This window comes from Platalea leucorodia (genome assembly GCF_965183815.1).
Source record: "Platalea leucorodia genome assembly, chromosome: 17".
Classification (NCBI taxonomy): Eukaryota; Metazoa; Chordata; class Aves; order Pelecaniformes; family Threskiornithidae; genus Platalea; species Platalea leucorodia.
In genome coordinates this window covers 9,434,483-9,460,605 of record NC_138839.1, presented here as the reverse complement: position 1 = coordinate 9,460,605, position 26,123 = coordinate 9,434,483, and the positions used below count along the sequence as shown (strand labels likewise).

Genomic DNA, 26,123 nt, shown 5'->3' with positions numbered 1-26,123 from the left:
GGAGCACGGACAGGCTGTAGGGAACACACACGGGGCTGTGGGGAGCACGGACAGGCTGTAGGGAACACACACGGGGCTGTGGGGTGCACGGACAGGCTGTAGGGAACACACACGGGGTGTAGGGTGCACGGACAGGCTGTAGGGAACACACACGGGGCTGTGGGGAGCACGGACAGGCTGTAGGGAACACGGGGCTGTAGGGAGCACACACCAGCTGTATGGTCCACACATGGGGCTGTAGGGAGCATGGACAGGCTGTAGGGAACACACACGGGGCTGTAGGGAGCACGGACAGGCTGTAGGGAACACACACGGGGCTGTGGGGAGCACAGACAGGCTGTAGGGAACACACATGGGGCTGTGGGGAGCACACATGGAGCTGTAGGGTGCATACATGGACCCTAGGGAGTAAACACAGGCTGTAGGGAGTACAGGCAGTCTATAAGGAGCACACACTGGCTGTAGGGAGCACACAGCAGCTGTATGGACCATACATGGGTTGTAGGCAGCACACATAGTGTTGTAGGGAGCACATAGACAGGCTGCAGGGAAGATATGCGTGGCTGCAGGGAAGATATGCGTGGCTGTAGGGAGCAGACACGGGCTGTGCGGAGCACACACACAGGGGCCGTAAGGAGCACACATGGGCTGTATAAACCACACATGGGGCTGTAGGGAGCACACACGGGACTGAAGGGAGCAGACATGGGCTGTATGGAGCACACACACTGGCTGTATGGAGCATACACACCGGGTGCAGGGAGCACATATGTGGCTGTAGCGAGCACAGAGGGGGTTGCCGGCAGTGCACACAGAGACTGTAGGGAGCACATACAGGGCCGTGGGGAGCAGACATGGGGTATATGGAGCACACACTAGGGTACAGGGTAAACAAACGAGCTGTAGGGTGAACATGGCCTGTAGGGACTACACACAGGTGGTAGGAACCACACTCAGGGGCTGTAGGGAGAACACGGAGGGGCAGGGCACACACAGGGCTTATGGAGAACACAGGGGGCTGCAGAGCGCACACATGGGCTGTAGGGCGCACACACAGGGCTGTAAGGCATACACATATGGGGCTGTAGGGAGCACACACAGGCGTAGGGAGCAGACATGTGGCTGTAGGGAGCACACACGGACTGTATACAGTAAATACAAGCTGTAGGGAGTAAATACAAGCTGTAGGGAGTAAATACAGGTTGTAGGGAGCACACATAGGGGTGCAGAGAGCACAGATGGGCTGTACAGAGTACACACACGGGGGCCGTAGGGACCACAGATGGGGGCTGTAGGAAGCCCATTAGTGGCTCTCAGGCTGGTCCCATTCAGTAGCATGGCATGAGCCACTGGTACCGTGCACAGGGCCTCACCTTGACCCTCAGACAACGCTCGCCCCAGCTCCCACACAGTCCATCTGTGAGCCCTACAGATGCCTGGCTTCAGCCCAACCCCAGGACCTTCCTGCCCCACACATCCCCCAGCGGGGTCTTGGGGACATGACAGTCCTCCTGTGTTTGGTGACGGTCACGGCACTGAGTTTCTTCACCCAGAGGAAACACTCCTGCAATGGAGCATCTCCCAAATGCATCGCAGCTGCTAGGCTGAACGAGCCCAGAAAACCATGCCTGCTCTTCAAACACGGCCACGCTTTCCGCCACGCAAGCCTGCCCTGATGCCCTCCAGAACCAAGCTGCGTTTTCACATCCCGCCCTGGAAAACCAGCGAGGATGCTCACACCTTCTCCTCTAACCTGCATCCTGCTCCAGCACTGCAAAAGCCTCTTTGTGTGATGCATCCGCCACCTTTAGCCAGCTCTGAAGAAAAAAAAGCGTCTCATGTGGCTGGTGCAAACTGGTGATGGGGTGGGAGCTAAGTGAGGATGTCCTAATGGGAAGCAATCAGACTCCACTGCTTCTCCTCCCCCAGAGCATATTTAGAGCTTTCAGAAGGAAACAAAACTTGTTTATCTTAACGCTAATCAATTTATAGCAATCAAAATAAAACCCATTAGGAGCCATTCCCCATTTGAGTTTCAAAGAGGCTTCTGACCCCAGGAGGCTCTGAGCTGATTGATTAGAAATTTCTGACACTAATGTGTGTCTTCGAAGGGTCCAGTGTGGCTTTAATTCCTCTCTCCTGAGACACTGATCGTGTGTTAACATCTGTCAGCCCCTTCCTGCACTTAGGGGAGGGGAAATTCATGAGCACACTAAGTTGCATGTCACAGCTGGGGAGAAGGCAGCGTTTGCTGGCTTAAACAGCTTCCAGAAATCCCTTGGGGCAAATCATTTGCATGATCCTTTTCTCCTTGGGCAAAAAGCTGGAGTGCACCAAGAAATAAAAAGCACTGATGCAGAGCCGAGGCAGCAGGTGGGGCGGTTAGAGCTCAGCGCTGGGCTTTTGGCTTTTGCATCCCAACTTTGTCCCTGACTCCTTGTGTCCCTGGGCAAGCGCACTCCCCTCCACGTAAGGGTAACAGCGGAGCGCAGATGGCAAAGAAACATATAGGAAAGATTATTTTTATGTGCTTGGAGACAGATAGAGGGAGGAGCCTTCATCCTTCAAGATGGAGCACTCTTGGTCCATCAGTGTTTTGTATCGTGGTGAAGACTACGTCTGTCTCCAGTCGAGGACAGAGTTAAAGCACAGAAACCACTGGTCCTGGCACGGGGTCCTGCGCGGCTGGGGGAGAGGAGCTGTGTCTGCAGGCACAGGCGATGCCCTGCCGAGACACGCTGCCTTGCGGGCATCACCTCTGGTGACCACAGACCCATTTGCTGGAGCTGGACAAGTGCAGCCAGGCAAGAAAATGCATTTTTTTGGCAGGGAGGTTGAAACTATCGACGGAGGGATTCTACCCATTTGCTGCCACATTTCTTTGTCCAATGCAAAAAAACTGAGGGTGGCCATACGTGTATGCAAATGCATTTAGGCTAAGGGCATACATATGGTCACGTGCACCGGCACGGGGGCGATCGATGAGGGGACAGCACGGGAACAGCGTAATCCCTCCCCTGCTCTTCCATCCGTACAAAGAAAAGGGGTGGAGAAGGGGTGGGAGGAGAGGGGGGTAAATCTGTCCATGCAAAAGGGACGCAGTGAAGACCGGCTGGCAGCGGGCTCCCTGCTGCCTCCACCTCCCCCCTGCAGCTTGTCCTCCCCAGTAACAACCCCCTCTGCAGCATTCCCAAGTGGGACCAACTGCCTCTCACTTTCAGCAGATTAAAGCAACTAATCTAGTTAATGAAAGCAAATCAGCCCAAACGAGCCGCTCTCCCCTGCAGCAGGGCAGGGGGTCACTGGGAGCAAAGCTCTCCACCCCTGCCCGGTGCCTGGAGCTCCTGGTGAGGATGCTGAGCCGCTGTTGCTGCAGCAACCCGGCATGCGAGGCCGGGCCTTTGGCCTCCCCGGTGGGCGTGCAAGGCAAGCAGGCGTGCGAGAGGGCACCTGGGACTCAGTGGGAGCCTTCGGCCTCTGCCCTCACTTCACCCGGGATGCAATCAGCCAGGTTCATCACGCCGGCCCCGGGTGCAGGATGCTGAACGTGCGGGACATGGAAAATTGGTCTGGGGACGGCAGGGCCAGCTGGTGCGAAGGTCCCGGGAGGGAGTGGGGTGCAGAGGTGGGGCTCGGTGGGGGCAGCGATGGGTGTCTTGGGGTGCTCCGGTGGATGCTGTGGGCTCGGCTTGGGGCAACCCATTACAGACAGCACATCCAAAGGATGCTGCGATGGAGACCTGCTACCCTTCAGGCCCTTCTGCAAGCCAGGAGGCAGGGGAAGAGGAGTCTCTCCGCTGCTGACACCGGAGGGAAGAACCTGCCAGCCAAGCTGCTGCACTCAGCCATTGCACGAGTTTCACACCCCTTTGAACACCTCCCTCCTTCTCTACCGGTATCTCCAGCTGGGCAGCCCAGTGGCTGCAGGTCTGGCATCCAATGCCCGCAATGCTGGCAAGGGATGGGAGGCACGGGAAGGGCTGTTGGCAACACCTGCACGACGGTCCCCTCGATGGGTGCTGCCTGCGGGGACCGGGGTCCCGCTGCCGAGCTGACACCGTCCACCGCTCTCACAGGCATGGCTGGGCCTCCTCAGCCCCCTGGGCTGGCTGGTCCCTCCACAGCCTTGCACAGATTTGGGTGCTCTGGACCCCAGGGTCCCGTGCTTCATCCAGGTGCCCTTTGATGAACCTGATGGCTGGTCCTCAGCTAAAGCCCAGCGCCCAGCAACGAACCATCTTGTTTTACATACTCCAGAACGTGAAGTCCCTCTTTTCTCATTAGCTTGCTCTAGTGGTTACTCACTCAGAAACACATGCCTAATTTTTTTAATTTGTCTAGCTTCAGCTTAACCCTACCGGTTCTTGTTATCCCTTTCTTTGCCAGATTAAAAAGCCCTTTAGAGGCTGGTGTTTCCTCTTGGTAATCATCTCACCTCTTAATCTTCTTTTTAAGAAGCTATTGAGCTCTTTCAGTCCCTCGTGGAAGGGCATTTTCCGTGGCTCTTGGGACCATGTTTGTGTTTCTCTGCAGCACCCTCCAGGTTTACTTTTCACATCCCTCTTGAACCGTGGAAAGCAGGGAGGTCTTCTCACGTGGAGGCATTTTTCTGACCTCAGTCTACAGGACAATCAAATCTTGCATTTAACTTCTCCGTATAAGATGCGGCGTAGCAGGACTTCGCAGACCTCCTCACTGGCTGCTCATGGTTTCACAGGTTCCCTCAGAAGAGATTTGCCACTCCCTGCTAGATGCAGTTACAGCAGGTCTGGCTCTGAGTGCTGCTGACCCATGGTGGTGGCTCCTGTCCCCCCTGCCATGCTACCACCTGAGGAACCTATTTAGACCCCAAGCTGGCTTCAGCACCGAGCCAAGGTTTCTCTGTCCATCTCCAGTGCAGAGGTGGTGCTCGGGTCAAGCTGGCTCCACAGTCCTGGCACATGATTTTTCATGGCATCTCAGCAGTGCCGGTGGGAAGAGACCTCTGGGGTCTCCAGGCCAGTCTCCAGCTCATAGAAGGGTGAGTCCAGCCCAGTCCAACGACTGAGTCCAGCTGTAAATCAGGGCAGCTGCGGCTGCGTGTAGCCAAACCTTGGAAATCCCTGAGGACGGTGATGCTCGACATCTCTCGGGAACGGTCTCAGCTTTTCCAAAGCCCATCTTGAGCTTCTCAGGCTGCAGCTGGTGGCTGCTGTCCCTTCCTGTACGATCTGGCACCACTGATGGGGGCTTGGCTCCATTCTCTTTAAATTGCCCCACATAGAGCTGTAGCTGTGCTTAGATCCCTTCTCGGGTTCTTCTTCACTGGGTTCCCTCCACCTCGCTGAAATCTCCTTGTGCCAAGCTCCAGCCAAGGGCGGAGCAGCCCAGCTCGTCAAAGCTGCATCCCTCCACCGTTCTGCACAGCATGTGCTGCAATCCTCCTCTGACACCGGGAAAGAGCCTCCTGAGACAAGAGAGAAAGCGGCTCTGCTAGCCTAAGAGCGGTTGAAGAAACTGCAGTGACATCTGGAACAGAGCTCTACATGTCCAAAAAAACACCATGCAGACAGAAAATCCTGGCAATGTGACGCATTCCCCAGTGGCATCCAGAGTTCAGGCCCACCAAGGGTGACCAGCCGCTGCATAACGCATGAATAACATCCCTGCGAACGCACGTATTCATGCAGATGCTGAGGATGCCGATCATCCTGGTGCCAGAACGAGGAGCCACCCTGCGCAGGCCGGAGCAGGGGGTGACGAGTGACACAGCGTAGCCTCCCGACGTCCCCAACTTAGCCAGGTTTACCAGAGCTAAAGCCACTCGCAAAGAGTGCCAGCAAGATCTCAGGGTGCTGAGTGACTGGGCAATAACACGGCAAATGAAATTCAGTGGTGACAAAAGGAAACTAATGCACTTGGGGGAAAAGAGCCCTAATTATACAAACACAATGATGGGCACTAAATTAGCTATTAACATGCAGGGAGGAGATCTCGGCAGCACTAGAGATAATTCTCTGAAAACATCAGTTCAAAGCTCATCTATCATCAAAAAAAATGAGAAAATATACGGAATTATTAAGAAAGGAACCCCGTGCAAAACAGGAATGTTATTAAGCCATTGCACGGAGCCACGTTTTGAACAGTGTTTGCAGTGGTGGTCACCCTTAGACAAGGTCATGAGGCAGATGATAAAAATGATTAGGGGGACAGAGCAGCTTCCATATGGAGAGTCAATCAACTCAGGACCTTCCATTTAAAAAGAGACCACTCAGGGAGGTATATAAAGCCATCAGGAATATAGGAGACATGAATGGGAATAGATTGCTTGCAATTTCTTACAGTATGCAAGGACATATCTTTTAACACAGTGCATAATTAAATTGCATAACTTGCTGCACCGTGGGCACCAAAAATATGAACAGCATGCCAGAAGACAGGAGGAATCAGCACTCTATCCACTCTTATGTCTCCTGCTATCTAGCCAGTACAGACATCTGCAAACCAATAAACAACAAGGTGTTTCTGGAAAGGTCATTTTTTTCCATCGCGCACGCAGTCGTGCTCAACATGTGGGAAACTCGCTCCTGGACACCTCCTGGATGTGTTTCTGGGTCTGCCCGGACCAACTGGTCAGCATCCATGGGACCTCCAGCTACCAAGAGCTGCAGCCAACAGTTTCCCAGGGGACATAACCTGGAGGATGTCCACTTCTAAAGCACACTCCAGCCCCAAATACATACCTTTTGGTGAGCCACAGTAACAATGCCAACACCTGGAACAGAAGCTGGAGGAGCTGCCAAACGAAGGCACCTTGCTCTGCTGAGCAGAGTGCCCCAGTCTAAGGACAGTCATGGTCTCCCATGAGAGCAGCAGGACCTGCAGCACAATGTCGCACTAAGGACCGTGGACTGTGTCCCCACAGCCCCAGCACCCCATGATGTTGCACTAAGGACCATGGACTGTGTACCCAGCACCCCACAGACATGAACACTGCAGCAACAGGGTCTCTGAAGCCCTGGTCTTTGCCCTTGCAAGGGGTGTCCGACCCTGCCCATCTGCCGCCTGTCCTAAATCCACAGCACGGCCCCCGCGCGTGCATTTAAACCTGTTCTAGGAGGCTGCTCCAGCTCTTCTGCTGGCCTCCAAGAGCCTCCTGTGGAATAAGAAACCGCCCCAAAACAGATCAAAGATGTCCATAGAGAGGCTGTTTAAGGGGAAAGAGCTTCTGGGCTTCCCATTTGAGGGGTATGTTTCCCTTCATGCTCAGCCCAGTGATTAGTGCTCGCCAGGGAATCAGAGCTGCAAAATGAATTTGAGAAGACAGAGCAGTGTCAGGCTGTTAGTAGCTCAAAAAGGATCTCGGCTCCCCTGAGCCTGAAGGCTGAGCACTTACCATTCAGGCCCCCGCGATAGATTTAACAACCAAACGCTTCCAAGGCAGGCGGTGGCCTGCCTGCTAGCCTCTCCTGCCCTGACTCCTCCCCGAGGAGACCATTAGCACCTGAAAACGGAGAAGCCACGGCCTTGGCTGCAGCATCTGGGGTTGGACACGGCGCTGCAGAGTCAGGCTGGATCCATACGAGAGCCAGGGCTATGAGACAGCTTCATGCGCTGCTGCTGCGCTGGGGCTCGTATTTTTGGAAAGAGCATCCCAGAGGGCTGCAGTGGATGCTGCTTGTTCTCGCGCCAGCCCTGACTGTTTTGGAAAGTTTGGTTAAGCTCCATTTGGCTGCCTCCGAGTTATTCAAGCACAGAAAGGGGGTTATTGGTTACAGGATGTTTCAGATTTTTTTTCTGAGCACGGTTCGGTTGAGAAAGCACAAATTTGGCCTGCCCGGTGCAGCTCCTGCAGCGAGGCGAAGCAGCCTCTTTACACAAGCATGCAAAGTCACGGCTAGCTCAGCAGAGTGTTCTTTAAAAGGACACATTCAGAGCTCGCAGCCCCTGTCTGCTCAGCCCTGTCTCTGCAGCCAGGGCCAGAGCCGCCTCCTCTGCAGCCCAAATGCCTCCATTACCATTCACTCCCCTTCCTTTCCCTTCACGCCACTAGCAAAAGCCTCTCTCCCCGAGCAGCGCGGCACCGGGCGTTGCTTCACCGCGCAGAAGGTTTCGCAGGAAAGGCTGGACGCAAGCAGGCAGGGTTGCTCCAGGCTGCCCTGCGGAGCCAGCGCTGCACCTCAAGACGCCCCGGGAGGCCGGTACACCCCCTCCTCCTCCTCAGCTGCTCGCTAGCCGTAATGCTGATAATAAAGAAACCTCTGTGTGTCTCCAGGGAAGCGGGACTCGGAGAGGGGCACAAAGACTCCCGCAGCTGTGTGTTTGCAAACAACCCAGCTGAGCTGTGAAGAGGGGCTGAAAGCAGTAATTGTCTTTAATTAAAGGAGGTTGGAGGCATCTCAAGCTTTGACAAAAGACATTTCCAGTCTGCTAGCAGCTCCAGCACTCATCGCTGCTGCAGCCGCAACCTGGCCCGCAGGTTCGACGGCGGAGTGCGGCAGCGGGGACGGGGGCATGCCAGCCCAAGGGCGCAGATGCACCGGTGCCAGGGCACTGCCACGCACCCGCAGGGCACGAGAGATGTGCACACCCGCGCTCCAAGGAGCATCCAGCAAGTCAGCTCAAAGCAGGACAAAATACCTGGGAGCCCTGCAAGCCTCGCGCTTTGCACCAGACCTGAGCCAGATGTGCCTGTGTCCGGACCCAGCAGCTGTCTGAAGGCGTCCCACCCTCCTGCTTGACCCAGCTGCACATGTCTCTGTCCAGGGGTGTCACCTCCACCCCGGCTGGTGTCTCACCCCTGTCCTGATCTGCCCTCGTCACCCTCCTGCAGTGGCACCCGCACCCCGCGGTGCCTCGCCCGGGAAACTGCAATGCACACAGAGGTGATGCACACAGGCAGAGGCTACAGACCAAACGTCAAGAGCGCTGTTGCTGCAGCTCTTCCTGGGCTAATTAATTAATCCTGCTCGTTAGCGAGCTACCTGGGCTGGTGTGGAGCTCCGCCATGATGCTGCGTCCTTGCAAGCTCATGTTGGGTTAAGCAGACCTTGCCACAGCAGGAGCACAGGCCGTGCTGGACACCCACATGTATGGATGCTGCCCCCCCAGACCCCCCCCAGGGCTGGCCCTGGCTCCCAGCCACACTCTGAGCTGCAGGGCGACGATAAGCAAGCTCAGGGTACCGAAATGTCCTCCCTCCCTCCTCTCCTCTGCGCTCAGGGATGAAGGTCCCCCAGGGAGGGCGTACTGCCCACCACACGCTGCTTCCTTCCTCCCACCCGCGCTTGCTTTTGGCCTTCCAGCACATCAGCGTGCAGCAAATCATGGCTCTGGTTTCCATGGAAACCCCATCTCGGGGGGCCCCCCCCAAACATACGCAACACGGTTGGGCTGGCGCGGCAGCGGTGGTCCCACAGGTCCTGCTACCCCACCCCCGGATCAGGAACCTTCTCCTGGTTTCCACCAAGGCCTTTCCGACCCATCCTCATGGCAGCAGCCAAGGCAGCGCTGGTGTCAGGCACCAGTCTGGAGAGAGGACTCCTGCTGCCAGAGAAACGTGTCGCGCTAGCCTCTCTTCTTTAGGCAGGACTGAGCAGCAAAACCTCACTTGCCTCCAGCCTGAACTCTCTGCTCAGCTTTACACGTTAGGCTTTTGCTGCTTTCCCATGCGTAACCCCTCTTCCCAGACTCCGCGCGCTATCTGCCTTACAGCTGGAAGCGCCAGAAAATCAGCCCATGCACACGGGCAAATCCCCGCCACAGCCCCCGCAGAGGTGCAGAGAGCCAAATGCACCCAAAATCATTAACGATGTCAAGCATGCACAGGCTGCGTGTGCACGTGCATTGGGCTGGACGTGTCCTAGAGGAACCACCGTGCCCACTGGGCAGGTCCCCATGTGCATATTTTTGCCTGGGAAATCCTGGAAAGAGCAGCCGCGCTCTAATTCAAGAGAAACAAAAACAAACTGGGATCGCTTCCATCTGAGCCAGACAGCAAAAACCTTTCCAGAAGCAAAAAAAAGACCAGTTCTAATTATAGGGTATCCTGAAGATACACACGCTTAGATTTGTCACTCTATTTGCAAATTAACCGTACTCATGGTGGCAATGCGAGTAAGCAGTGGGCACGATAAAGTTCCTCTTCTGGCTCCTTAATCCTCTTCAGAAAGCAGAACTACCAGCATAAGCAGTAACCGGGGGCGAACCGGTGCGCTCTGCCATTTCCAGCGCCGCAGACCTTTTGCTAGGATTTGCACAGCCGCAGCTGGAAGACTGAGCTTGAGAAAGCCTGGCGATCATTTTCCCTACAACAGCTACCCCAGCTCTTATTCCTCAGTCAGTGCCACAGGTCCACTCCCAGGGTGTAAATTGAGAGTAAAACACCAACATTATTGCCTGGATCAATGTCCCAGCTGACGCAGGTGACGGTAACGGCATAACCACTGTACTTGTGAAGGTGACTGAAAATTACAGCATCACTCGCCTCCTCCAAACGAGAGGAAGGCTGGCGAGGCACCACGCGCCAGGAAGCGCGCTGTGGGCTCTTAGTAGCAATGCAATGGCAAACATGGGCAATTTTTAATCCATCATTGGGGTGCACAGCAGGTAAAGCGAACAAGAAGCTTCTCTGGGTGTGAGTCATTCCCCGAATGTTTCTCCTAATCTTGTTTTCCCCGTTTTTAGTCTTTCTCTTTTATTAACGAGGGCTGTGCGTATACACGGAAAGGCTCAGAATTAATTTTGCTCGCCGTTTTGCAAGGAACGGCCTGCAGTAGTAGCATTTCCACTGCTGTAAACCCTCCTAAGCTTCATGCCTTCAGCTACGGGAATCCTCTGGGTGATGGCTGGCATGAGAGAGCAGCTCCAGCATCTGCTGCCTGGGCAGCCCAAGGCAGCGCCTCCTCCTCCTCACGGCTCCCTGCAAGCCAAAGACGGTGCTGTAGGGTCCTGAGCCACTCAGGTGGGGATGAATGGGGAAGTTAGCTGCCAAAATAATGCTTTTGATCATTGTTACAGCAATACAGACATCTGGAGAATTGTTACCAGCATATGAGACTGGAGGGGTAGGAAAACTTAACTGGTGAGGCCGCACCTCGACTGGTGAGGCCACACCTCGAGTACTGTGTTCAGTTCTGGGCCCCTCACTACAAGAAGGACATCGAGGTGCTGGAGCGTGGCCAGAGGAGGGCAATGAAGTTGGTGAAGGGTCTGGAGCACAAGTCTTATGAGGAGTGGCTGAGGGAGCTGGGGTTGTTTAGCCTGGAGAAGAGGAGGCTGAGGGGAGCCCTCATCGCTCTCTGCAACGGCCTGAAAGGAGGCTGGAGCCGGGGGGGTCGGTCTCTGCTCCCCAGGAACAAGCGATGGGACGAGAGGGAACGGCCTCAAGCTGCGCCAGGGCAGGTTTAGGTTGGATATTAGGAAAAACTTCTTCCCCGAAAGGGTGGTCAAGCATTGGCACAGGCTGCCCAGGGAAGTGGTTGAGTCTCCATCCCTGGAGGTATTTAAAAGCCGGGTAGACATGGTGCTCAAGGACATGGTTTAGTGCTGGGCTTGGCAGTGATAGGTTAACGGTTGGACTTGATGATCTTAAGGGTCTTTTCCAACCTTAACGATTCTATGATTCTATAAAAAGGGGAGGAGGGAAAGGGGCAGAGGAAGGCTCATGAAAAAACAGTTCGTTTCCACTGAAATGCCTCAAGAGAGATCGCACCTTAGAAACCCCTGGCTAAGGGTCTGATGCCCAGCAATGTCCCGCATCCCGTCTGTCCCTTGATGCTCCATGTGTGTTGGCGCTTTGGGCCGCTGCATGGGGCACCAGCCCGCATCCCTCTGCGCTGCACAGCCCGGGAGGATGCCGACACCGTGCTCAAGAAGGGCTCTCCTGAAAGGCGGGGAGAAAGGTGGACTGGCGTGATGGAAACCACCCGCTGATGTCTGAGAGCAAACATGCCCCTGATGCTGCACAGACCCTTCCCGCGTCTCTGCAGAAAGCCTCCTGGAGAGCCGATGCCATAAAAAGGCAGATATCATGCATTTAATGGTGTGTGCTGCTTGACAAATATTATCTGTTACTACAGGCGCTTCAGAAGTCACTACGATCTTTTGAAAAGCCATCCAGGCTGGGAGAAATGCCATTTGGAGCAAAGCATCCGCGTTACTCTACTTTATGGGCTCCACTTCAGGCTGCACTTTAATTCTTACTAATCTTGAGGGTTTGGGCATTTTGATAGTTTGAAAGGAATAAAGCCTTTATCACGTGCCCGTTCATTGTTCACTCTGCTCCTGTCTCCTGTCACCGCTGCAGGTGTAACAACCGTGGTACTCCTGGGATCATAATGTTTTGAAAGGAAATTGCTAGCTTTGGTTTCAGACTTAAAAATTGTCTTCTTGAACACAGGGTCTCCATGAGCTCTGAATGTGACAATAGTCTAAAAGTGCAAAAAGACTTTGCAAGTAGGAGCTTGTCGTCCTTGAAAATTGTCAGCACCCAAATACTGAAGAACCAGATATTCCCTCAAAATGCATTTTGAATTTGCCCCATTAGCCATAGGAGTTATTTCAAGCCATCACCCAGCAAACCTGTGGACCTCCAACGGGACCCTCACCTCGTGGCCATGCCCGTCACCTCCCCGGCTGCTGTTGCGGCATCACTGCGGTACCCACAGCCCACCGCGGAGGGGTGAGCCAGCCCAAGCGCTTGGGATATGTTTGAGCACAGCATCGTACACTCAAGTATCAAGAGCCCCGTTGGCCAACTGAAACCATGAGAGAGGTTTTTGCAAGGGTCTCTCTAGTTTCTGACACAAAGAGCAAAGCCAATATCCCCAGTTTACCTCCAAGGACTCCATGAAGATGCCAACACCTTGGCAGGTGTCATTTTAACCCGCCGAAGTGAAGAAGAGCTCTCTTGTCTTTGAAGACCTTGCTTCAGAGACCTGGAAAGGCTCCACAGGAGTCACCTACCTGCAGAACACATTGTGTTCGCACAGCCTCCCTTTCAGCTGCCTCTCAAAGAAAAGGATGTGGGAGGAGCAATGCACTGAGTTGGTAGCTCCGGGTCTCAGGAGGACTTTTTTCTGTCTCCCCTTAACAGGGTGCTTTCCAAGATCCAGTGGCTTACAGCTTCCTGCTCACACTACACCTTGTTCCCCATTTGCCAGCCTGTAAGACCTGCCATTCTGCAAATTACTAGTTTCTCATGTACTACAACCAGTTTCCCCACTTCTTGGGCAGATGCTGGACTCCAGCAAAGACATCCAAGCCAGGCAGGCATGGGGCTGCCGCTCACTCGGAAGGAGACTCCTGCTGAAGCTCGCTGGTAGGGAGGAAGGCAAGGATGCTGGTTCAGAGCCTCTTCTGCTTGTAAATGTGTTTCCAGTGTGCCCACAGCCCACCCAAAGCCCAGGAACACTCTGCAGCCCTTCCTTAAACCAGCTGCTGGCCACGTCCCACAGCCTGCTGGGCTGCGCCCCTTCTTTCACATCTCTTCTCTTTTTAATACATAGCAACATTTTTTGGGTTCGTTTTTTTTTTTTTAATTTTCTTTCCTTAGACACCACTCCCCAAATGCCAGAAAATAAAGGCAACAAGAGGATGCCTCAGACTCACCAGAGGGTGCTCACCGCACTTCTGCCCGGTTTTGCTCCGCATCCTTCCTGCAACTCGTTCCTTATGGTGTTGCAGTTAGAACACCCACCCACGCAAGGACCGGGTATCGCGGATCAGTGTCACCTAACTTAAAGTCTCCTTCAAAATGTGAAAATGTTGTGTATTTTGCTTGGCCAAACCTAATTTAACGTCGTTTGAAGTTTGGGCTATGTAAACACAGCCATCGTGTGAGCTATGAACACTTTGATTCCATTTCCTAACCTTTATGGGGACTTTTATGTACACTTTCCAGTGATATACTATGTTTCTAAGGCATATGGGGAACAATAAAGAGTTTCCCTGGAGCTAATTAAGCTAATCATGGCTTCTAGATTAAATTTTCTGTACGAATTTTACCTTGTATTGCTAAAATGAAATAACTGTGCTCTTACGAGTGATCATCTGACATCGGAGTAACTTTAAATCAGCGCAGAGAATGTCTGAGGGTATTTCCTAAAATTAAATGTTCAAAATAATCTCTTGGCTTTGGCCCGACACACAGAAAAATCTCAAATGAAAAAAAAAATCCTCAAAAGCAGCATTTTCTCCAGTTTTCCTCAAGTTACATACGATGAAGAATATTCTCCTCTTGCCCCATAAAGATTCAGCACTCTGATGAATTCAGGGAAAAACCCTCCTTGCCTCCCAGATCTCTGAGCACTTTGATTCAAAGGAAAAACTAATGGTAAAAAACACGTTCCCTTCATTTTATGGCAATAATGACTTAAAATCCTGGAAGGCTGGGCCTGGATCCCAGCTATTAATTCCAGTTCCTATTAATGTTTACCACTTTTCTCAGAAAAAAAAAAAGAAAAAAGAAAAAAAAAACCAAAACAGGGAGGCCTATGAAGGAGAGAGAGGAAAAGCAGGAATAAATGCTGCTCTCCTGCCGGTGTCGGCACGGGATGCTGCCAGGGCTGCTATTCCCCCCTCACACGGGCGGAGCAAGACCAGGAATGTGGTATTTGATCCAAAATGCTGCTTCACCTGCAAAAATAAGTCAGGGGGGATTTTCTTATCAGTACAGATGTCAGCTCCATGAAAGCACCCGTGTTACAACGGGGCTCCTGTCCCTGCACCCAGGGCACAGTCAGCACACGTGGAGGGGCAGAGGGGACAGCGCTCTTTCTCCGGTGCAGACTCTCCGGCTCTGCTCTCACCCACCTCCTCCCATCTTCTCGCTGATCCCAGCACAACAAAACGCCTGGCGGGGAGCAACTGTGCCAAAGCGGGAAGGGGAGCAGAGACCTTCCCTGCAGCTCTGTGGGACCTTCAGCAGAGAGAAGAAAGGGCTCATGCAAAGGGACTGGGAAGCACCAGCTATGGCAGATAGTGGCAATGCAAAACACCACCATGTCTCCCTGAGAAATCCTGGGGATGGCCATCATTTCCCTCAGGAAACTCCCAATGGGTTTTGCTGGACCTGAGATCTCCATCCCTTCCTCCAACCCAAGGGACTCATGACCTGCTCATACCAATAAATGAGGATATGCTGTTCCCCTCCAAGCTTCCAGCGGGTTGCTCTCAGGTTGTCTTCTGCAGCCTGCTGGGGTCTTTCTTACACCTTCACAACAAGGCTGGGAGTGCTCTGCAACAGTCCTGCTGTTCAAAAACCACACTCACGACCTGGAAAACCTCATCTCCTCCCTTTCTCTAGAGAGAAAAGACTTGTGTGGAAGGACTTAGCCCATCCCTTGTCTTGAAACCAAAATGAGAAAGCAGTTCTCACTTCCTTTGCCTCCGTTTGGCCACGAAGGTCTAGTCCCTCAGAAGCAGCATTTCCTATTCTGAGGGGACTCATCCATTTCCCTCCTTCAGCAGCAGATATCTTGCCCCATTCCTGGACCCCCTGTGACACCTCCTTGCGAGGTCGGCATCTCTTGGGGCTTCGGACCGCCAGAAAACAAATGCCTCAACCCATCCCCATCTGACAGCCCCTTGCTCTGCTAGGCTCCCCCTGGTCCTACTCCAACCTTCAGAAGCCCAAACACCACCCAGCAACATGCAGAGGACAAGCTGGCACCTCCTCCGGCTCCAGGGTGCACTGAGAAGGCTTGGAGTGGGTAACACCGAGCAGCTGCAATCCCCACCACAGCCCTAATTGGATTCACAACATGGAGAGGTCAGCAAGAAGCAGGAGGGAGAAGAATTAAAGCAATGGAAAGAAAGACACTGCATTCTTGCTTCCCAGATGGAGAGGGAGGAGAGGGAGAAGCCCAAAGAGCAGCATCCACAATGACAGCGAGGCACGGCCGGTTGGGAGCATTCAAATTGTCAACAACCCTGTAGAAAAGGCAGACAAATTCCTGTTTTGTACTTGGGAAGAAGCCAGGTGATGTAATCATCTTATAGGATGATGGTGAAATACTTTCCATTCCAGCAGTAACTCAAGATGTTAAATAGCAGCTACTAAAGTTAAACATTGTTAAATCAGTATGTCAGGATAGCATCTACCTACGAGTTTTTAAAGAGATGGCTGATGAACCAGTGGACAGCTAATGTTCACTTTCCACATGCCGTGAAGTAGTAAGATGTTTCAGAAATGTAGGAAAAAGCTATTTGTTAAATGAGGCAGTCTTGGCTATTTTAGGACGGCCACTGCAACATCAGTACCAGTCAAATAAGGATGTGCCAGCTACAGGATTCGGTCAGTGAGGGATTAAAGGAAGGCAGTAATAGTAGTGCCAACCTACGTACATTTATGGAAAACAGATTAGCAAATTAGCCTCATATGGTTTTTTGATGCAATTACAAGACTGGCTGGGAGAGGTAACGGCGTTAATGCAATGCACCCAAACTTCTGCAGAGCATTTCCCTTGGTAACACATGATATTTTGATTCAGAAATTAGAGGGTCCACCGACACTGTGGGACATGTTCAATGCATTAAAACTTGGCGAGCTGATACTGCTATGGTCTGAGATCTAAGCAGGGAATGCGCGGAGAGCAGGCCTGTTTCTACTAGAGCCAACAAATTTAGTTCGTGCCTCTGGGCTATTTAACATTTTTATCAATGACCCAGGAGAAAGCCCAAAGCATTCCCAATAAAGTTAGCTGCTGACATGAAAGTTGTAGTGTGGTAAATACTGGAGGTGATGGGTTCCTGACACACAGCAATCCAGATGCCTCGGTGAGCTGGGCACAAGCAAGGAATGTGCATTTCAGTACAAACCCATGTCAAGTCACACCTCCGGGGACAAGGATGCAGGCCCCAGCGGTTATCTGCTCCCAGTCCCACCAGGAAGGACAAGGGTCCTTCAAAAGCACCCAGAGAAATGCCATTGCCAAAATAGTTAAAGCAAAGGGGGGCTATAGGAAGAGGGAAATCTCAGCATCCCCTCTGGCACTCAGCTGATCACTACAAGCATCCTGTATGTGGGACGGTGGATCTGCCAACAGAAAGGCTAAAGCAGTGCCAAGGGCCGGGAAGAGCCAAAAAAACTGGCTGAAAACCTTACCAGAGGACCAGGGGCCAAGGATTACTCTTAAACAGGCACAGGGAAAGCAGAGGTGTGGTGATGGACAAAGTTCACCAAGGTCCAAGTGCCAGGCGCAGCCATGGGTAAGAAGGCAGGAGCAACTGCTGGAAGCATTTAACGGGCAATTCTCCATCTCTGGAAGCATTTACATCACGATTGGCTGTATCTGCTCCAGCTCAACTCGGAATGCTTCCTGTAAGAACTTAATTACCCCTAGGGCCTTACAATTTATTGGCTGAGTCCAACATTATCAGTGGAGGCCCAGGCCCGAAACAGGCTTGGAGCCATAAATAGCCTCTTATCTTTAAAACATCACGTACTTATGGGACGTGACTGTATAACAGCTAGGACATACCCTTCTCCAGCACATCAGAAAGCTGCTCGCCCCTCCAAGCCCTTAGCACATGCTTGCCTCTCTCCAAAACCCGAGCACAGTACAACTGGGACAGACCCCGACTGCCTCCCACACCTCTGCGATGGAGGAATAGCTCTGGGTCCTCGACACGTGTACGTGCACATCACTGCCTCTGCACCCGCATCCCCAGCACATGGTGGGGTGGTGGCAGATCTGCTGTGTTGGACCTCAAAAGAGCATGTAAGCATAGGCAGGGAAGCCCACCACAGAGCCCACCTGTAGGACACGCGTCTGCAAGGGCACAGCCCTACCAAAGCCTACCAGCCAGCCCTACGCAGCCCCAGACTGGGACACCCCATCGACCAGCCCACTACAGCAATAACCCCTTCTCCCTTTAGAGCTGGAATTGGGCTGAGTCAGTGCTGGAGCTGACCTGGGAGTATCCAGCTGGGTGGGTGGTGGAACCGGGCTGTGGTGTTGGCAGGGCTGGACGGGACCGGCACCAGGCTGGGTGCAGGAGCTGGGTCAGGACCCCCACATCCTCCCTCCTGGCTCTGCCCCCCAGGGAAGGAGCAGGAGAAAAGCAGTGCAGGCTCCAAAGGGGACACACTGTTAAGCCCACAGGCTCCCCACAGGGGTGGCCTGGCTCCACCTTGAGCTGGAGAAGACAGGTGGCAGCCTGGATCTTCTACAGACCACCTAGGTGACCAGGTTTCTCCTCCTCCCGGCACATCACCAGCTCCTCTCCTCCTCAGAAACGCCTGTGACCCCAAGGGATGACGCTACATGTCTCTGATAGCAAGAGAGTGTCACCACCAGCTTCTGCAGGGCAAAACCACCCCTTGTTACCATGGCAAGACCAGGACTCCCTGCGCTCGGCGCTGTATGAGTGCAACAAAGAAGAGGCTGCCTGTTGCAAATGCAGTAATCAGACACATGGGCAGATGTCCTCCAAAGCCGGAGAGGAGCCGGAGATGGGCGCAGGGTTCAATAGCTTGGACCAGCAGCCAGCAGCTGCCATCCCTGAGCGGGCAGAGACCCTTGCAGGCAGCATTCGTCTACTGTCCAGTCCAAACAGAGAGAGCAGGCAGCACAATAGCTCTGCCTCTGCCGTTGCAGAGGGGAGCCAATGAATAAGGGAGGCAGAGAGAGAAATGCGCTTAATATGCTGCATGGGAGGGACAGGCGGGGGAGAAGGGGGGAGGCAGCAGACAAAGAACAGGGAGATGGAGAAAAAAGACGCAGGCAGGGAGCAGGAGAAGGTGAAGCGGGGAGGACGGGGCTGGGCGTACCGGGATGGGGGAGGCGGTGCGGGGAGGCGCGCGCACGGAGCCCCTCGCCAGCGCGGCGGAAAGGAGCCGGGGAGCGAGCGGAGGAGCGGAGCGAAGAGGAGCGGGCAGCCAGCCCCTCACAGGGCCCTGCGGGATTGGCGAGCAAGGCCCAGCAAAATGAAAATCTCTTAACCACACAGAATTGTTAACTGCCCCCAAATCCTTTTGTGCTGGGGCTGCAAGCTTAGAAGAGCTTAAGCTGTTAGATGCATGAACTTCCTCCATAAATATCCCTTGTGTACACTGCCGTGAGCAGGCTTGCGCTGTACTAGCCAGATGAAAAGCCCAGCGGAGAAAATGAGCAACTCCTTCTAGCACCTTGCAGCTGCACCGAGGGGCCGTCCATTGCTCGGGATGCCCTTTTCCACTGGGAGCCCTTGGCGGGGCAGGACCAGTGAGCCATGTCCCCCACACTCCCTGCCACGTCCCGTTTGGGCGACCGAGCCGTGTGAGAGCACTTCACCCTGAAAGCCAGCTCAGATTTGCTTTTGTTTTACTTTTGGAAAGGGGCCCAGATTCCCTCCCACCCCTCAAAACACGAGAAAACCTGCCGGCCACATGTACAAGTGAGTCCCCCAGTTTGGGCGGCTTGTACGCTGCCTCTGCAGGGACCTGGGGCAAGGACACGACAGGAGGTGGGCAGGGATGCAGCACTGCAGCCCGCAGGTCCTTCCTGAGCTGAGCTGGGGAGGAGAGCCCTTTCTCTGCCCGACCGAGCCAGGGTGACCAGCCCCTTCCCCAGTCCTCTGTGGGGCTCACTGGGGGTGCTGGGAGAGGATGGGGATGCTACAGCTGTCCTGCCAACTCCATGGCTGGCTCTCCTCCTGCTCCCCACACTTCTTCTCTGGGGGCTGCTGGGGGAAAATGGAGGATGTGTCCCAGTCTGGCACAGCCCTGGGGTCCCATCCAGCCCGATCATGCAGCCCCACATGGGAAGGGGAAGGGGAAGGGGAAGGGGAAGGGGAAGGGGAAGGAGAGGGGAAAGGAAAGGGGAAGGAGAAGGGGAAGGGGAAGGCAGCCCAGAGCCAGCTGCCCCACGGAGACGGCAGGCTGCCGGCCACCGCGTGATTAATGACGGTGGGGAGCGCAGGGCCGGGCGCACGCCAGCACCGGCTGGAGAAACAGCTGCTGAGGTACCGGACCTCCCAAAATCCTGCTGCTGCGCAGACAAAGAGGAGACTCGGTCTCTCCCTCCTGCTCGCTCCCTCCACCTTGGCCCCCGGCTCCTGCTTGCTCAGCCGCCCCTCCCAGCCCCGCCGGGCCAGGCTGCAGGACAGGGCTCTGCGTAAGGAGGTTGTGGGAGCCCTGCAGCATGCGAAGGGACCGACCCTTGGCTGGGCTGGCAGCGGGACCAGGGAGCCCTGAGAAACTGTAGCTGCATCAGAGCAAAGCACTGTGCAGGGCTGGGTCTGCTCAGGCGAACAAAAAAAAAAGGCTGAGATGGAAAAGCTGACATGAATCATTTTGACTTTCTGGTATTGCTACAAATGCTTCACTTGGGTGTCATAAAACACCCGTCTTCCCTTCGAGGCTGGGATTAGCCAGGCTCCCTTTCCATACTGCGTTGCACCAGTACTTCTTTGGTGTCCCCATCCCCAGCACCGTCCCTGCTACAGCTGGAGGACACTTGATCACCCCGAGCTCAGTGGGAAGAGATGTTCAGTGGCTCGGTGAGGAGTAGCTCAAAGCATGGATATTAAGTAACACCCCCAGCACATCAGGATGCTTGATGTGTGAGCAGCCCAGCCACCAGCAGAAGATGCGGTGCCCTCTCCAAGGGGACTATCCGACCTGCAGTCCCAACCAAGCATGGCCAGAGACTGTCCGTCCCCCTCTCCAGTGTCTCCGTCTCCCCACTCACCAGCACCTTCCCCATGCTCGCTCGGTGCTACCCGGCCACCCTTTCCCGCAACAAGAAAAGAGGAAACACAGCTCCTTCCTCGCACTCTTCAATGCCCACCGACATGTCTATAATTGATCTCAGAGAAGCTCCAGCTCTTCTCAGAGTGTGCCAAGGCTATCGAAAGCCTTAGGGGATTTTGATGTTCAGTGGGGACGCAGGGGAGAAGAGTCCATTTGCCAAACGTCACGGTTTGCTCTGTGCATGCAGCCACAGGTGCCCATTAAACATGCAGCTCTCAGGTCCCCACCTCTCTCTTGACAAGCCCAGCAGCTCCTACCATCCCCAAGCCCACGTGTGACTGCAGAGGAGCACGGAGATGGGTTTGGGCACGGTGCTTTCAGGGAGGGTAGTGCAGAGCCTCTCCCTTGCCCAGGACTACACTGGCTCCATCGTGCTTAGCTGAGCTGAGCAGGTGCTCCCAGAGTCTGCATTGAACATCCACAGGGCAGGAGAACATCTACAGGGCAGGAGACCTCTGGGAGCTTGGGGGCCAGGCTCAGAGGTGCCCAGGCTGGAGAGGTGAGCCTGGCCCTGAACAGCCCGTAACCATGTCCCACCCTGGGCCATTTGCACCTCACCAGGAAAATGCTGCAGACAACTTGCTCCCTCCCACCACATCATCTTTGGGTGCCTGCACTCCCACTCCCCTCAGCCTAGAAGCATTTCAGCCCACGCCAAGGCACAAGGTCCAAACCAAAGTGAAAACAGCCCCATTATTTTGGGAGGTGATTGCAGATCGGTGGCACGCACCATAGCTACCCATGTGTCCCTCCAAGACCTGGAGAGCACGGAGGGAACCAGCACAGGCCAGCACCCCTGGATCCAGTGGCTCTGAGGACCCAGAGGTAATGCAGAGCCTCTGTAATGGATGGATGAGCCCGGGGCAGGCATCGAGGAGCTGGGAAAGGAGCCAGTGTCCACACGCATGCTCCTCTCCCATGTCCCCGCGTGCTCCTCTCCCACCCCTGCCGAAGGAGGTCGCTCCCAGGCAGCTCATGCAGATCCCAGCTGCAAATCCCGACTGCCACCATCGGCACAGCCCACTGGCAGCAAGGCAAGTACACAGAGCGAGGCCGAAGGCAAGCGGTTACCTCTGCAGACGGTCCCGTTTTCCACTGACTCATAGCCTGCCCGGCACATGCAGCGGCCGATGGGCACCAGCCACTCGCCGTCCCCGTTGCAGTACAGCTTGATCGGCACGTCCACCTCCTCTGCGTTGGTGATGCACGTCCCCCGGGCTGCCACCAGCGAGGTGCTCTCCGCTCCTGAGAGGGTTTCTTGGAAGACAGCCCCGTTCTGGATCACACGGGGACACTTGCGGTAGAAGACACGGACGGCAATCAAGGACATGCAGCCTCCGTAGTCCTGGAAGGCCAGGTAGAAACCATTCTTGGAGACAGGCCCAAAACTGCGCACCTCGGTGTTAATCTTCATCACCCGTCCACCTAAGTCCACCTGCGAGAAGCTCTCATCGGCAGCAATCGTGTCCACCTTCATCCAAGGATTCTCCATCCAGTTAGGAAAAGTCTTGGTGGCCGAGTCAAAGTCCGACTCAAAATAGTAGAGGTTAAAAGTCTCCTTACAGGAGCCTGGGACATTAGGGATGCTGCTGCAGTCCCGGACAGAAAACTTCATCTCCACGTGGATGCGGTGTGCTCCTCGCCTCCGGATGTACTTGGTCCGGAGCCAGTTGTTTTGGCTGGATTCAAAGACGTTGCACACCTGGTAGGTGCGAATCGTGTTCATGTTCTCGTCGTACCCGCTCACCTCTTCCCACTGCGGAGAGGACACAGAGAGTCAAGGGGCTGCCCCAAACTGATGTTCCCCACCCGCCTCGCCTCTTCGCAGCCCCCCGTGTGCCAAGAGGGCCAGCACCAGCTACACCACACCGTGCCCACCCCACCCGCAGGCAGTCCCATCAGTGCCCAGCACCTCGCTCCGGTACAGCACCAGCACCACCCTGCAAGCACCCCGTACCTACGCGCGTCCGTCCTGTTCCAGCAGGATTTGACCCGCACTGCACGCCAGGCAGGCTCCACGCCATGGGGACAAGGTGGCCCAAGCCCTCAGCAGAGCTTGGGGCCGTCTCGCTGCCAGCAGCACCGTGCTGCATGCCTGGATTTATGGTAAAGCATCTCTGCCAGGTGGCAGGGCACAGTGGGGCCATGCACCGCCTCTGCCGGCAGTAATGTCTTTAGCAGGGGCTCTCGCCCGTGGGCTGTACTGTACGGCAGAGCCTCCCAGCAAAGTAACACGATGCCTTTAGCAGATGTGTTCCCACCGGTGCCGCTATGGTTACAGACGTGGCAGACGGGACCCGCTTTCTCAGGAGTGCATAACGCAGCCATAAAACCTCCCCGCCGGCTGCAGCCCGAGCACCGGTGCGGGCGGCCGGCTGCACGACGGGCCAGTAGCCAGCAGCCTCTCCCCAGGGGCAGGAGGCCGGGTTTATGGGAGCCTGGCTGACCCTGCTGCGGACCCAGAAAGGGAGATGCTGGGCTAGATCCCGCTGGTAGCCCTCATCCCTGCCCCTTCAAGGGCCTACATGCTTTGGTGTGCATAGGACCCAGCCCCAGCTCTCCTAAACTGGACCTATGGGATGTCCTACGAGCCATGGCATGACAGTAACATCCTTCCTGTCAAGACAGCTCAGAGCTGACATATTTCCCCATGGGAAGCTCAGCCGAGCTCCCCCCAGCTGACTACCAGCTGACTCTGCCAGCTCCAGAGGAGTCTTCACAGAGCTCAGGGCTGCTGTGACATCTCCTGGCCCTGTCCAGCTCCCTGCCCTTTCCCCAGGCTGTTTTCTTCCAAATCATTCAGTGCTCATTGTTGTCTCCATCCTTTGTAGGATGGGGAGACTTCAGGGCAGCTGATACACCAGGCAAGGGCAGAGCTGCAGCCTGCAACCGGCGACCACTCCTCTGCGTTGTGCGAAGATGGGAAAGGGTCTTTGTGGGAGGAGAACCTTTCACTTGGCTCACCAGAGCATCTCCCGCAGCCCAGACCTTGCCAGGGGGCAGAGCATCTCCCCACGCTGCGCCCTCCCCACTCGCAGCACCCTCGTGATGCTGGCAGTAGGGACCAGGGTCCAGCTAGCGTGTGACACAGTCCCAGCCAGCTGGAACGGCTTCTCATGAACTTGTTCATAAACCTGCTCATGTGGAAGCCGAGCTGTTTCCCACGGACGTAAAACCCCGAGCACAGCCCTGCCCTGGATGCGGGATCGTGACACCCAGGGCACAGCGGCAGCACAGCCAGCGCTTCCAGCCCAGATTCAGCACCAGTGCCGGGACCGAGCCCCGCAGGGAAAACCCTGCAGGAGCAGAGCACCTCCAGCCCCTCGGCCTGCAAACGGCCTCACAAGGGCATCCAGGACTGCAGGGGGAGGCTCACAAGATGGGAGACAGATTGCTCCTCGCACATCAAGGCTAACAGCCCAACAGAAGGCTGTCAGGGAAGATCCCCAAACAGCTCCAACCACTTCTGATTGGCAGTGGCTGCAAATCTGCTGCCGTTGTTGGGGGAGGAGGAGAGCATCCTCGCGAAACGCAAGGGGAGCATTTGCTTTATTTTCCAGAAATAAATTTGGTGTGGTAGTGGAAAATTGCAGGATCTCCCCGTTTTGTAGGGCACCGGTTGGGAGGGGGGTGAAGGAATCAAGGACAAGGCACAGGGAAGCAATTCCTTTCCTTGCCCTGCCGCTGCTGTCGCTCTCCCTCGCCTGGACCACTCCTGACACCCACTCTGGCGTGTCAGCCACCAAGACCCAGGCGTGCCCAGTACCTGCCCCGTCCCCACGCACACCTGCACAGCCCCCAGGGAGGGCTCAGGACACGAGCCTGAAGAGCTCGGCCTGGCCAGGCAGGAGCAGCACGCGGGGGGTGAACAGCGGACGGTGGAGGCAGGGCATGGGGACACCTACGAGTGGCACAGGAGCTCCACAGCCAGGAAAAAAGCAACTGTTTGGGCTTTCAGCTCATTAATAATCACCAAAGAGACAATAAACAGGAGAAGCACCCAGCAGCTTTTGTCTTCCAGGTGATGCTGGCTGCACCCAACCTTGCCGAAGCCAAGCCACCCATGGGTAAGATGCCCTGCCTTGTCCTGGCAGTGGGCACGAGGCCGCACTGGGAGAAGCCATGAAGGCACCGCAGCATCAGCACCCGTGACATGCAGAGTGCAGGGCACGACGCGTGCCCCATCCCCCCAGGGACCTGCCCAGAGGTGGGGATGGGAGGCGATTCCCACCAGCAACACCAGGGCTGCACCAGACTTTCCAGACGGGCATCTCCATCCCGCTGGGGACAGGGAACCTGGGAGCACCCCGGGGACCAGGCTGCCTGCTCAGGACCCCCAGCATCCTCCCGCATCCCTGCAGCAGCGAGCGGGGGGCTCCCGAGCTCCCTTTTCTCAGCTGGGAGAGAAAGTCACCCCCATGCACCAGCCCCTGCGCTTCCTCGATGCTTAGTTAGAAGCCTCTCCCTTTCTCCTTGCTCTCTAATTAACATGCCGGGAGCTCAAAAGAAGGCGGCAGCACAATAATACGGGGAGACGGCTTCCAGCAGGCCCAGGCCTCATTACCGCAGGGCTGGGGAGCCGGGAGCAAGGCATGCTTTACATATGGAAACACCGCAAACAAGAAAGGCTGGGCAAGGAGAGAAAAAGACTTGACCTTTGGTCCCACCTATTGTGCACCCATCATCCCCCTTCGGCGGCCAGGCCGGCGCTGGCGGGGCAGCCAGGCTCGCGGGCGGGCGTGGGGCTTTATCATGGTGATGGGGGACCGGTGCCGTGAGCACCCGCGCCCCAGCGCAGTTGGGCAGCCAGGCTACTCAGGAGCTGGGTTTAATCTCCCCGACGGAGGCTTTTCTTGGCTGTTTCTTTTCTTCTGCCAAGTCAGCTCGGGGAGGGGGCTTGCTGTCAGCCCCGGGGTGAGGTCCACAGAAATGTCTTCATCCAGCCCCCACAGAGGGTGGATGGAGCCTGAGCTACCACCTCCGCACATGGGGATGGGAAGCATCTCCAGGCTTTGGCCAGGCTGGATTGGGCCACTTGAGCCCAAGGAAGCAGGTCAGGGGTATCGGGCACTGGGGCTCCACGCTGCTGCCGGCCACCACAGCCAGAGCAAGGCGAGATGCTCTGAAGCACCTCGATGCCCCATGCAAACCCTGTGGGACATGGAGGTGGCTGGGGCCGCTCCGGTTTTGTGTCGTGAGCAGAAGGGTGCAGAGATGCACTGCCTTGTCTAAGCTCTTCTTTAAAGGAGCCTGTTCTGGGTGGTTTTGGGATGTGGCTCAGGGGACTCTTGGCACCAGTAAAGCTGAGGGACAGTTGCTGCTGAGCCAGCAAATGTCCCTCCATGAGATGCCAGGGATGCTGGACGGTCATTTCAGGGCTCAATCAAATGGCTACTGTGGGTGCAAC

General features: G+C 55.4%; 1 protein-coding gene across 3 annotated transcripts in view; it reads right to left on the bottom strand.

Moving 5' to 3' along the window:
* Positions 1-26,123, bottom strand: part of EPHB2 (EPH receptor B2) — a gene marked incomplete at its 5' end in the record, with an annotated part of 131,468 nt that overhangs the window by 66,576 nt on the left and 38,769 nt on the right. For all 3 annotated transcript variants that reach the window (XM_082328833.1, XM_082328834.1, XM_082328835.1), the window contains one exon: positions 21,788-22,472. In XM_082328833.1, coding sequence (XP_082184959.1) covers positions 21,788-22,472 — 685 coding nt within the window. The remainder of the gene's footprint in view (positions 1-21,787; positions 22,473-26,123) is intronic.